This window comes from Engraulis encrasicolus, chromosome 6 (genome assembly GCF_034702125.1).
Source record: "Engraulis encrasicolus isolate BLACKSEA-1 chromosome 6, IST_EnEncr_1.0, whole genome shotgun sequence".
NCBI lineage: Eukaryota > Metazoa > Chordata > Actinopteri > Clupeiformes > Engraulidae > Engraulis > Engraulis encrasicolus.
In genome coordinates this window covers 27338892-27352841 of record NC_085862.1, presented here as the reverse complement: position 1 = coordinate 27352841, position 13950 = coordinate 27338892, and the positions used below count along the sequence as shown (strand labels likewise).

Sequence of the window (13950 nt, the reverse complement as noted above, 5' to 3'; positions counted from 1 at the left end):
AGACGATTCAAGTCGGCATGTTATCGTAACACTTTGGAGGAGGCCCTGTTCATGAGGAAGGAGCTGGAGTTGGAGAGTGAGGATGTCTGTGTCCTCAGCCAGTCTCCAGCATGACCTTGAATGTGATGGTGGTGGCTCTAGCCAGTCTGGAAGAGTGCTGTGTCACTGCACACACATACACACACAGACATGTTATGGATGAGTTACAGAGCTGACTTTAAGTGTTGTGTGAGGATCTCTCCCAAAGGTGTGTGTGTGTGTGTGTCTGTGTCTGTGTCTGTGTCTGTGTGTGTGTACACATTAGGGCTGGGCAGTATACCGTTAAAAACATGTGATAACGTTTTTCACCTACACAAGGTTCACTTTTTGTGGGGGAAAATTGCAGCTTGTGAAAAAAATCGTGCAGAGAACAGTGATATTAATTTTCATCAAGAAAACCGTGATACGCATTTTTTCCAGAACCGCCCAGCCCTAGTACACGTACGTACGTATGTACATCATGTATGACTCTAATCTCATCTGTAATGTGTGTGTGTGCGCGCGCGCCTGTGCGTGTCTCTGTCTCTCCAGACTGGAAGAGTGGCATGTCGGTGCCCACAGACATAGCCATCGCGTACCTGATCCAGGGCTCCTTCTACGGCCACTCCATCTACGCCACGGTCTACATGGACGCCTGGAGGAAGGACTCGGCCGTCATGGTGGTGCACCACGTCATCACCCTCGCACTCATCACCTTCTCCTACGCCTTCCGGTGAGACGCTGCTACACACACACACACACACACACACTCATCACCTTCTCCTATACCTTCCAGTGAGACGCCGCTGCAGAGACATAGAGAGACACACACACGCACATAGAGAGAGAGACAGACAGACACACACACACACACACACACATAACATTCTCACACGCCTTCCGTTTAGACACCGTTGGACACACACACACACACTCATCACATTTTCACACGCCTCCCGGTGAGACACCGCTGCAGAGACACAGAGAGACACACACACACACACACACACACTCACACACACACACTCATCACATTCTCATACGCCTCCCGGTGAGACACTGCTCGAGACACTGACATCAAGACACTTGCATACACACACACAACATTCTCACACGCCTTCTCGTGAGACGCCAATGGAGACATACACACACTCACACACTCACACACACACACACACACACACACACACACACACACTCACACACACTCACACACTCACACACACACACACACACACACACACATTTCATAGACATAGACACACAGAGACGCGCGTGCACACACACATGCGCGCGCGCACACACACACACACACACACACACACACACACACATACACACACACACACACACACACACACACACACACACCATTCTCACACGCCTTCTGATGAGATAAACGTCAAGACACTCAATTACACATACAGTACACATAGACATACACACACATAGACGTACACTATCATCTCTCTGGTCAGACGTGGACGCTCTCTCTCTCTCTCTCTCTCTCTCTCTCTCTCTCTCTCTCTCTCTCTCTCTCTCTCTCTCTCTCTCTCTCTCTCTCTCTCTCTGTCCTTTATCTCTCTCGATCTCACTGTCTCACGCACACACATAACCTTCTAATGTACCTTGCGGTGAGATGCTGGATGCACAGAAACACACACATGCTCTCTCTCTCTCTCTCTCTCTCTCTCTCTCTCTCTCTCTCTCTCTCTCTCTCTCTCTCTCTCTCTCTCTCGCTCTCGCTCTCTCTCCTTTATCGTTCTCAATCTTGCTCTGTCTCTCACATAGTCTTGCTGTGTCACTGTGCATCATACTGTGTCTGCACACCATACAGGACCATGGAGACCAGGGCGATGGAAGTGATTGTTTCTCTATGAAGGGTCGGCGACCTGAGCGACTAAAGCAAAGTCGCTGGGAGTGAAGTGAACTGGGTGACCAGAGCAAATTTCAGGAGTTAAAAGTCAGATAATATTACGATAATGAGCTTTGACATGGTTTGGCGAAGTTACCAATTGGGATGTTCGGATGTTATTCATCTCATATAATACCCAGGTTGACAAGCCAGAGCCGCTCTGTGATTGTCTAAATCAAACATGTCGAGAGCAAATGAAGTATTCATGGTGAAGCTTCATCACTGACCTACCGGGCCCACTGGCCAAACCGGCTACCTACTCGTTTCTGTCATTTTTTTGTGTAGACACAATTTGAGTTCCTCTTTCTCTCCCCCCTCTCATGCACACAGATACAGACACACACACACTCTTTCTCTTTCTCTTTCTGTCTTTCACCCATCATACTGTACTATCCTCAAGCTGTTCTTTCGTATCGATATTTGATGTGAATGGTTGTAGAGTTTTCAGTGTAGTCACTGATCAGCTGGGCAAACACAGTCAATACATCCTTCACATGGTCTCCTCAAACTGCCCACTGTGCTGTGTGAAGTCTGTTGATCACCATGTATTTGTGTTCTGACAGCAAGCCTACCTCTCGGATGCTGTGGTCAGGCTGTAGGGTGATGTTAGTGTCCCTCAGACATGGCTTCAAGGTCCATGTAGTGTAGTGTTTCTCAACGGGAGTTCTACAGCCCCCCATGGGGGCATTAGGGAGCCCTAGGGGGGTGTTGAGGATACAAGGATACAATTCAGAGGGGATGGTGCTGTGTTGCCATTGGTGGGCTTTGTCTGTTTTATTTTTTTAATACTAAGGGGGACATTGACAGGCTTATGATGACGTTGAGGGGACGTTGCGAGGCTTATGATGAGGTCCAGAGGGCGTTTGCTGAGAACCACTAATGTAGTGCCTCACAGCCATGTGTTGAAGGTCCTTGCGAAATGAATGTTCTCTCAGTTGTATGATGTTTTAAGTTGCCTTTTCTCTCAATTCATTCCCATCTGTTGGGTGTGCACACAGGAAGTTGGCTAAACAGAATGTGCATTTCTACGTGTCTCTATTTGTGCAAGTCTTTTAGACAGTTTATACACAGACAGACAGTGCATAAGTATTTGCAGCTGGAATATCTCAGTGGAATGGCCAAAACGTGTGCTAACGACTGTTGTGTAAAAATCCTTCTAGTAGAATAGAGTAGAGTAGAGTATCGTTTATTGATCCCAGGGGGAAATTAAGGTGTCAAGTAGCATACACACATACATAAATAAAGACATTGCCCACAAGACATAGCACACATATTTACACATAAAATAATCATATATAGCTGCTCACTGTTACATACATTTTGCCAAGACCTCTCTCTCTCACACACACACTCTCACACACAACACACACATAGAGAAACACACACACACACACACACACACACACACACACACACACACACACACACACACACACACACACACACACACACACACACACACACACACACACACACACACACACACCAAAATATAAAGTGTAAAGTGTCCACAGTGTTCACATGTGCCTTAGCTGATGACTTCTAATGACAATACACGTGTCTGTATACATTACATTACACTAAGCGGCCGCTTTCTTCCAAAGCAACTTACAGGGTATTGGTTACAGTCCTTGGAGCAAAGGAACTTCAGGAAGGAGCACTTCCAAGACCAACTCCTATCCTAACTATTACGCAGCTGCCCTACGTTTCTTTTAAGATATTACAAGTTGCAACATAGTACAAGTGGTTTACACAGGTTATTGCGTTACATTACACTTAGCTGATGCTATCCAAAGCGACTTAGTTATTTTAAGTACAGGGTATTGGTTACAGTCCCTGGAGCAGTGTGGGGTTAGGTGCCAAGCTCATGGGCATTTCAGCCATGATGGAGTGAGATGGGGAGCGTAAGGGTGGGATTCGAACTGGCTACATTCTGATCTAAAGCCCATCGCCTTAGCCACTAGGCCAAGGTTGACCCAGTTGGGTTATGCACAGATAATGTAATATTGGCAGTTCGATTTTACACATTGGTGGTTGTTAAATGTTTCTTCTCCTCCTCATATATAGATATCACAACACTGGTGTCCTGACAAGGTAACAAGCTGACTGAAAGACCTCTTCACGATGTTAGGACTAATGTTTCTTCTCCTCTCTGTCCTCCTCATGTAGATATCACAACATTGGTGTGCTGGTGCTCTTCCTGCATGACATCAATGACATCCAGCTGGAGTTCACCAAGCTCAACGTGTACTTCAAGACACGCGGAGGAGGCTACTACCTGCTCAACGACATCCTGTCCAACATGGGCTCCGTCAGCTTCAGCATCACCTGGTGAGGAGGAGCTGTGTAGCGCACACACACATGCATATGCAATACACAGACTCATACATACACACACATGCATATGCAATACACAGACTCATACATACACACACATGCATATGCAATACACATACATACACACACATGCATATGCAATACACATACTCATACACACACACACATGCATATGAAATACACATACACATACACATACATACACATGCATATGCAATGCACACACACACACATGCATATGCAATATATACACAGACATGCAATACACACACACACACACACACACACACACACACACACACACACACACACACACACACACACACACACACACACACACACACACACACACACACACACACACACAAACACACACACACACACATGCAATACATACAAAGGCATCTAAACACACACACACACACACACACACACACACACACACACACACACACACACACACACACACACACACACACACACACACACACACACACACACACACACACACACACACACACACACAGCCCCACCTTAATATCTTTGTGGGGCCTCCCATTGACTTACATTCATATTAACCCTAACAATAGCGAAAGAATGCTGAACTGTGCCCAAACCAAAACAATCCCTAACCTTAACCTGTCAGTGAGGAAATGTTTTTACACTTTTACTTTTAGCAGTAACAACAAAACTACCCCAGCAAAAGGGGTGCTCCAACAGCAGTGGCCTCACGAAGGTAGATTGGTGCCGTACACACACACACACACACACACACACACACACACACACACACACACACACACACACACACACACACACACACACACACACACACACACACACACACACACACACACACACGCAATACATACACACACACGGAAAACGAAATACACATACACACAAATGCGCATACACACAGTGTAATGGGTACTCACAAACTGTTGCGCACACTGTCACACACACACACACACACACACACACACACACACACACACACACACACACACACACACACACACACACACACACACACACACACACACACACACACACACACACACACACACACACACACACGCACACAATAATAGTATACACACCAAAAAATCAGTATAAGGGGTCTAGCACACTGCCACAAACACACACACACATACATACAGACGTAGGCAAACACATAGTGTGAGTGACCTCGTATGCACCCCTGCTCTGGGAGGGAGAGAGCTTATGTATTTATGTATTCAGTGGCTATACAGCAGCCTGTTGACCCTGCCCGTGTTTGCATATCGACGCTAGAGCTCATGACCCCTTAACACAAGCAATTGACTACAGTGCCGCTCAGCAAAATTGCCAGCGATTATGTAGTGCAAAGGTATATTTACACTGTTGATCATAACAACAACAAGTTGAGTAAGCTGCCTGACTGTGTGTGTACACCAAGACCGACCTACGCTACCTAAATTAACTTTTTCATCACCGGCCAAAATGGCTAGTAGATGTTAATCTTACCAGCCAAACACAAACTTACTAATGGGTCAAAGTGACTAGGAAGTGGGCCTTTCTACCAGCCAAACTGAAATTTCACCAGCATTTGGCCGGTTAGCTGGTGTTAAAGGGGTATGCCACTATTTTGGGGCTTAATACAGTTAAAATCGTTGGCTGGGGTTTATAAAGGTGGTAAAGTGTCTTATTTTTCATGTAAGCCGTTGTCTTGCTTTAAGACAAGTTAAAAGAGGGAGCATGTCGCGAAGCTAGTGAAAGTCAATGGATCCGTGTAGAATGCTACAATGCTACACGGATCCATTGACTTTCATTAGCTTAGCGACATATTTCCTCTTTTAACTTGTCTTAAAGCAGTGGTAGCTGCAAATAACACAGTGGCTTGTTACAGTTAGTTTTTCTCTATTATTTTAACATTAGTCTTCAAGTAACACCAAATACCGCAACAGACTTAAACATGCCTTCATACATCAATCGATTCTGCTGGGCAAACACTGCATAGTGTTATCACTCCATGTTGGTAATATCTTCAAGTTATGTGGGTTGTATGTAATGTATGTAGGCTATGCATGTATGTCGATATAGGCCTGTGACCCCTGTTTTTGTCAGTTGTGCAATAGTCTTGTGATGTGATGCTATGTGTATGTCCTGTCTTAAACAAGTGTTGCTCAGGGGCGCTAAATGAATTTCAGTGCAAACTGACAATAAAGTATAATCATATCGTATCGTAAATAGGAGTAGGACCAAAATACACTCTAGAACAAGAGCGCCAAATTCAAATCTTTGAGTATTACATTGGCGTGGCAGCTATGGCTCAATGGTTAGAGCGCTGGCCTTTAGATCAGAAGGTTGCAGGCTGAAATCCACCCTCACCAGCTCCTTCATCCATGGCTGAAGTGCCCTTGAGCAACATTGCTCCTCGGCTTGTAACCAATACCCTGTACCTAAATAACTCTACTGTAAGTCGCTTTGGGAAAAAGAAGCGTCAGCTAAGTGTAAAGTAATGTAGTAATGTAATTGAATGAACACGGCTAGATTCCCTGTGTTCTCTGTCCACCATACTTGTGTTTGCAAATGGAAGGTCAAGGTCATGACCCCAGCCTTAACACAAGTGAGGGACTCTGAAGTACCGTTTAGAAGTCCTTTATTAAATCATGGCCATCTAGCCCAGTGTTTCCCAACCAGGGGTACGTGTACCACTAGGGGTACGCGAGCACAGTGCAGGGGGTACTTGGAAAAATGTTATTATTATATCAAATGTATGGAGCAGTCACATCAGGACAGAGAAAGTGATATAGAACATGAATTAGGGGGTACTCATGGCACAACTAAGATGCTTAGGGGGTACGCAAGGCAAAAAAGGTTGGGAAACACTGATCTAGCCGACGTGTTTCGGTCACGTGCCACCTTCTTCAGCCCTGATGTCACAGGCTTGATGTCCATGATGTAGCAGCCTCTTTGTGCAGACGGGGTCGCCGGCGGGCCTATTCACTACATTAAACTACATCATAACAACATTGCTATGACATTACAAAGAGCCTTAAGTAACAGATTAAGACATAGCCATTACAGTTTTGGTGACAGTAAGGTTATAACATAGGCTCTGCGCTAAGGGGTCAATAAAGGACTTTTAACATTGTTATTTCATTCTATACACTGCCGACTACTATTTCGGAAAAACTGAACCTTTCGAAGTGATCTCTCAATTTGTTCCACGGCTGTATATACACACAATGTAATGGGGGCCCTCCTCTCACTGGTTAAGGGACAACTGACCCGTTTGTCCTACCCCCTCACAGGGCTTGAGCATACTGAATATAGCCAATATTGTCATTTCACAAAAAATGACAAGTGAGCCAGTGGGCTTCCTCAGTAGGTATTCCCTGGCATGGCTAGCCCAGTTTAGCTGATATTGGTAGTGACTGAGAGACTTGCTTATTGCCAACACTGGAGCCTGTTGAGGCGCCATGCCACTGTTTACTTCCTTAGCTCTCTGCTCAGCCAAAGGAAGGAAGGAACTTTTAACATTGTTATTTCATTCTATACACTGCCGACTACTATTTACTTTTAATTGGTGCTTCAGAATGCCTTCGACCCTCTCTCTTGACCTCACATCTAGCATTTTTGGATTCCGATGACCACCTGAAGATTTTTATGTGACTACCCCACAGAGGCAACTTATCCAACCTCTCTCTACGCAAGTGAGTGACTGTGTCACCTGTCTTGTCGCTCCCCCTCCCCCCTGCCCACAGGTTTTGGTTCCGCCTGTACTGGTTCCCGCTGAAGGCGCTGTATGCCACCTGCGTGACCAGCCTGGACTCGGTGCCTAACATCCCCTTCTACTTCTTCTTCAACACCCTGCTATTCGCCCTGCTCCTCATGAACATCTACTGGTTCCTGGTAAGACCTCACACATGCATGCTGTGTCCATCTCTACCCTCTAAGACCTATTTTTTTTTGAATTCTTGCACACCTCCTTAGGCCAGGTGTGTAGGAGTGGAACCACTGGGTCACCAACACTGAGACAAGAAAACTCCCACACACTGATCATATCTGCATCATTTTACTGGCGACCTCTCTCTCTCTCTCTCTCTCTCTCTCTCTCTCTCTCTCCCTCTCTCTCCCTCTCTTTCTGTCACTCTCTCTCTCTTTCTGTCACTCTCTCTTTCTCTCTGTCTCCATGTCGTTCTCCTTCTAACGGTCCATTCACTTGAGTTACAAATGAACTGCTCCAATTAGCTAAATAGACTTCTTTATCAGGCCATAGCTAGCCTGTCGTTGCTGCATGTTAGCCTCCTTGCAGGCTAACATCTGCTTGAAGATGCATCAATTGTAATACACCAGTAGCTGTCAAAGCTAATACATAAATCTGATTTATGTATTAGCTTTGACGGCCACTATTGTATTACAATTGATGCATCTTCAAGCAGATAGCTTGTAACAATCCTTTCCCAGGGACCCAAAAGCATTACATAGAACGTAAGACGTAACACACAAAATGCAGTTTGAGCTTGTAAACATGTAGAGTAGTTGCTATTCAGTTGATGTATTCATGCAGTAGCATCCACAGTGCAGTTTGACTGACACAAAAGTTTAAAATCCAAGGCGTCCATTTTGTCTCCTCAGTGCCATACTTTGCTAAGCGGTAGGCTACTTGTCTGTTGAAACACCACTTGCCGGGACTGTAAATGTTTCTCCCCCTTGTTACAAGAGGCTCAGGAAGGAAACTTGGGCCCCGTTAACTTGCCAGCTCTCTCATTTCTCTCAGGATCTATCTCTCTCTATCTCTCTCTCAGGATCTCTCTCTCTCTCTCTCTCTCTCTCTCTCTGTCTGTCTCTTTCTTTTCTCCTGACTGACTGTCTGTCTGTCTGTCTCTCTCGCTCCCTCTCTCTCTCTTCTCCTTATAGGCTCTGTCTGTCTGAATATGTCTCTCTCTTTCTCTCTCTCTCTCTCTCTCTCTCTCTCTCTCTCTCTCTCTCTCTCTCTCTCTCTCTCTCTTGACTGTCTCTGTCTTTTCCTCTTCCCGTCTCTCTCTCTCTCTCTCTCTCTCTCTCTCTCTCTCTCTCTCTCTCTCTCTCCTCACTGGCTCTGTCTTGTCCTCTTTCCGTCTCCACTGGAGTCTTGCCCTGCCAGTCCCTCTCAGAGTGATGTATATCTGCTCGTGTCTGCTCTTTTTCAGGTTCATTGGCCCCTACATGTATAATGCAGATGCACAGCGACAGCCAGTGTTGCAGTCTCTCTCTGTACTTGCAGTTTTTCCTTTCCTTTGTTTTTTTTTCTCCACCACCATGCTTTGCAGTAAATCTCTGCCATTTTAAAGAGAAATTATGTGCGTTGTGTTGTGTCCGTTGATGAGTGTAAATGATCACTTGTCTGTGGCCCGTTTTGTGATATGCTTTTCTCGCGTGCATGTTGGCAGCGTCCTTCCTAACAGCAAAGAATTTCCAAGAAATCTGAGGATTGGAAGACGAGGAGTCGGTGAGATGGCCTAGGTTCTGGTGCCGGTTTTGTCTTTTCGGTTTCGGATTTCAGTTCTGGTGCCGGGTTTTTTTGGCGTGGTGTGGGAATTAGAGGAGATGGGTGTGTGTGTGTGTGTGTGTGTGTCCTAAGGTGTCGGAGGTTTTTTTACATCTTCTTTTAGTTTGGTTCTGGTGCTGTTTCTGTACACTTTGTTTTTAGACCCATATTTTATTCATACTGTACCTCTCTGTTTTCTTTATCTACACTCGGTAGCCCCTGTAGTTATCTAACATTACAACTTTTTTTTCTCTCTCAATGATAGTCTATTCGCATGTTGACTTACCTTGGTCTCTTTCTCATCTCTTTTTTTGTTCATTTTCTCTATACTCCTCTATCTATCTCTCCCTCCCTCTCTCTCTCTGCAGTTTATCTTGATGTTTGTGGCGAAGGTGTTGACTGGTCAGATGAAGGAAGTGGGGGACCTGAGGGAGTATGAGGAGGAGGAGGCTTCTCTGCTGGCTGCTAAACTCGCCAAGCAGCGCTCTGATGCTGGACATCAGGACAACGGCGAAGGGTGAGTACACACACAAACACATGCACACATGCAGACACATTCAAGTGCACGGCAGGCACACACACACACACACAGACGCTGACAGCTTTTACAGGGCCCGGGACAAAGACATTTCAAACGGCCCCCCATGCAACACATAAATTGTGAGTAGGACCCAATTTTGGGCCCCTTCTCTCCCTGAGCCCGGAACAACTGACCCCTTAGCCCCCTGTCGGCTTCCCTGCACACATACACACACTCATACACACACGGACAGGCAGACAGACACACTCACACACAAACACACACACACACACACACACACACCTCATTCACTTCATCCCTGATGCTCTGATGTTGGCCATCAGAACAACGGGGAAGAGTAAGCACACACACGTGCATGCAGATACACACACACTCACACACACACACACCGAGGCAGTCACGCACGTATGCACATGGGCACATTCACCTCATGCTCTCTGATGTTGGCCATAAAGAAAAAAGGGAAAGGTAAACACTCACACACACGCAAAGACACACATGCATGCACAGACACACAGGACACACATACACACGGAGGACACACATGCATGCACAGACACACATACACGAATGGGTACATTCACTTGATATGTTCTGATGCCGGCCATCACAACAATGGGGAAGAGTAAGAAATACGCACGCACGCACGCACACACACACAGACACACAGACACACACACACACACACACACACACACACACTCAAATGATTAGTTCTCTGCATAAAAGCCATTTAATCAGGCTTGCCTTCAAACAATCGTGGGAGCATTTAGTCCAAAGCAGCGCTTAAGTGTAGTGTTTTGGCTTTTAGCTGTGCTATTTTATCGAGCAACATGACTCTGTCTGTGTTTGGCCATTTTAACTCGGGACACTGACTGACGCTTTAGGACTGGACCAGTGCAACGCTGAGCAAGGGTACTATATTGGTATTCCCCATGAGAAGAAAAATGTAACTATATTGTAGATGAACTAGTAACATCTCTATTGTAAATTACATCACATCACTTTTACAGTATCACCAAACCAGGGAATATATGGCTCAATGGTGGCCTTTAGATCAGAGAGTTGCAGGTGCAAATCCCACCCTTACCAGAACCTTCATCCATGGCTGAAGGGCCTGTAACCAATACCCTGTACCTAAATAACTGTAAGTTAATAAAAAAGCTGAGTGTAATGTAAAGTAATATATAATATGCTGTAATAGATTACCGACTCTTAGTCCTGATGGCCCCCACACCCAACACAGACACAGACACACACACACACACAGACACACACACTTGAATTAGCAAACATAAAAAGAAATGCACACAGTTGCAACGTGGATGCACAGTTTTGCTCTGATGAGGATGCCACAAATAAAAGCAGAACCAGCCCATCTTAGATATACAGTCACAACACAAGTTGACGCTTACATTCATAGATGCAGTCACACATATACCACATACAGTAAACCACCACCACCACAGTCACAGTTGTGCAGAATGTGCACACACACATGCATATAAATGGACTCTCTTCACACATACGCAGGCACGTACTGTATGCATTTCTATCACTTTGCAGCATTGCGTCACCTGTGTGTGCGCGTGTGCGTGCGTGTGTGTGTGTATTGTGTGTGTGTGTGTGTGTCTGTGTGTGTGTGTGTGTGTGTGTGTGTGTGTGTGTGTGTGTGTGTGTGTGTGTGTGTGTGTGTGTGTGTGTGTGTGTGTGTGTGTGTGTGTCTCGTCCATAGCTATCATGTGGGGGTACATTCGGTCATAGAACACTGCTGAGTTGGATGATGAGATAATAAAAGTTGGGTGGGGTGGGGGGGTTGAAGGGGCTATGGATTGGAGCAGGGGTGGGGGCACCGGGGTCAAACCTCTCATCGTCAGTAACACAATCTCTGGGGACGATGAGATACAGTGCCGCCTTGTGCAACCAGGAACAGATAGGATCAAAGAGCTTATTTAGATGTGATTAGCAAGCCTGCGGGCGGCGATGCAATGGAGACTAACGCCTTATCGGCTAACCTTGAGGGAGAGAGAGAGAGAGCGAGAAGTGATATCCCGTCGGTATTACTGTGCATCTCCTGATCACTGATCTCCTGACCTTTGTTCTCCCCTTCAACCCCCACCCCCTCTCTCCTCCCACAGGAAGCATGTGCAGAACGGCATCACCAAGGAGAAGCATCAATAGAAAACGCCTCTCCAGCACCACCTTGTGGCACATAGTAGAATTACAAGTTAGATGATTGACAGCGAGTTATCCTGCTCTCTATGTCGCTAATAGGTTGTTTTACGAAACAAAAGAAGAAAAAAAAAGATGACAACAAAACATTTAGACAGTGAGATGTTCTCAGTTACACTATTCTATATTTTTTTCTGTTTGTTTGTTCTTTTCGATTATAGCACTGTGAATGTTTTTTCAGGTGACTTATGTCTTATACATTTACTTTTCAGAGAAAAAAAAACAAAAGTGTAAGTTCTGTGAAGTTCCTCTTGTGTGTAATGGGTATTATACAGACAAAATGTCTCATCTCTTTCACCGTACTGAGCCCTCAGTTTCTTAACCTCAGTATGTGAAGCAGCCCTCAAATAAAAAAAAAACTAAAACAAAAAAGCAAGGAGGACATTTAGTATTCACAGTTAAAAAAAACACACACACTGGTGAATCATGCTTCGTCAAGACCCGGAACATGTTTTCAAATGGTTTTCCCTTTTTGTTTTATAGCCAGTGGCTTTTTTTCTCTGTGTGTGTGTATTGTTTTCTTGTTTAATTTGATACTTTTGATTTTATTTAATTCCAGGAGTGACGGCTGTATAAAGGGAATCATTGGTACATTTGTATCCTGTCTCAGAAAGAAAAATGGGACGTCTAGAAGAGAGTGCATGTTTTAAAACGCGCTGGTTTTCATTTCCTAAAACGTAAAAAGTAGACATGCACTGATAGAATCCATATCATTGCACAGGTTACTACAGACCAAAAGACTTTTACCCAGCCTGACCTGTTTTTTTTTTCTGACGCGAGCCACATCTTTGTAGTATCAGTGTGCTTGAATGTGTGGGGGGGGAACACATGATTTTAAGGGAATATGTTTTGTGTTTTTGTTTTTCACTCATTTTTTTCTGTGTGGATAAATAGGGATTGATAAATAATTGCTTGCATTCCTGTCTGGGGGGAAAATGTGGTGCCACATTTTCAGATTTTTAGCATCTGTTGTTGCACTGATATGAAAGCAAAGACGCTGACCACTGATTTTGATCTGACATAGCAGGAATTGATTTGAATGGATTGCGTAATATATATTCCGAAAAAAAAGAGGAAATTTGGATGTTTCATTTTCATTATTTTTTCAATCGGTCAATAAGAGAAAACCAATTGACATGAATAGCCCTTTCGACTGTGTAAATCCTTAGGCAAATATAAATATATATGCACATTATATGGTATTCTGGAAATGCATGATATTGGAATGGCTCCAAGTATGTTATGAACTAGTCCTTTGACAAAAGTTTAAACGAAAAAAAAAGCTATTTAAATGTACCTAATCAATATGCCATGTCACTCTTTTAAAAGAACAGAGACCACAATCATAAAATGAAGAATTAACTTGCCTACATGCTGTTCTGAATGTTC

General features: G+C 44.7%; 1 protein-coding gene across 2 annotated transcripts in view; it reads left to right on the top strand.

The window, feature by feature from the left end:
- Positions 1-13643, top strand: part of cers1 (ceramide synthase 1) — a 40596-nt gene extending 26953 nt beyond the window's left edge. For both annotated transcript variants that reach the window (XM_063201112.1, XM_063201111.1), the window contains 5 exons: positions 571-751; positions 4103-4264; positions 8023-8170; positions 10157-10305; positions 12468-13643. In XM_063201112.1, coding sequence (XP_063057182.1) covers positions 571-751; positions 4103-4264; positions 8023-8170; positions 10157-10305; positions 12468-12510 — 683 coding nt within the window. In that variant the 3' untranslated portion in view covers positions 12511-13643. The remainder of the gene's footprint in view (positions 1-570; positions 752-4102; positions 4265-8022; positions 8171-10156; positions 10306-12467) is intronic.
- The last annotated feature ends 307 nt before the right edge of the window (positions 13644-13950 follow it).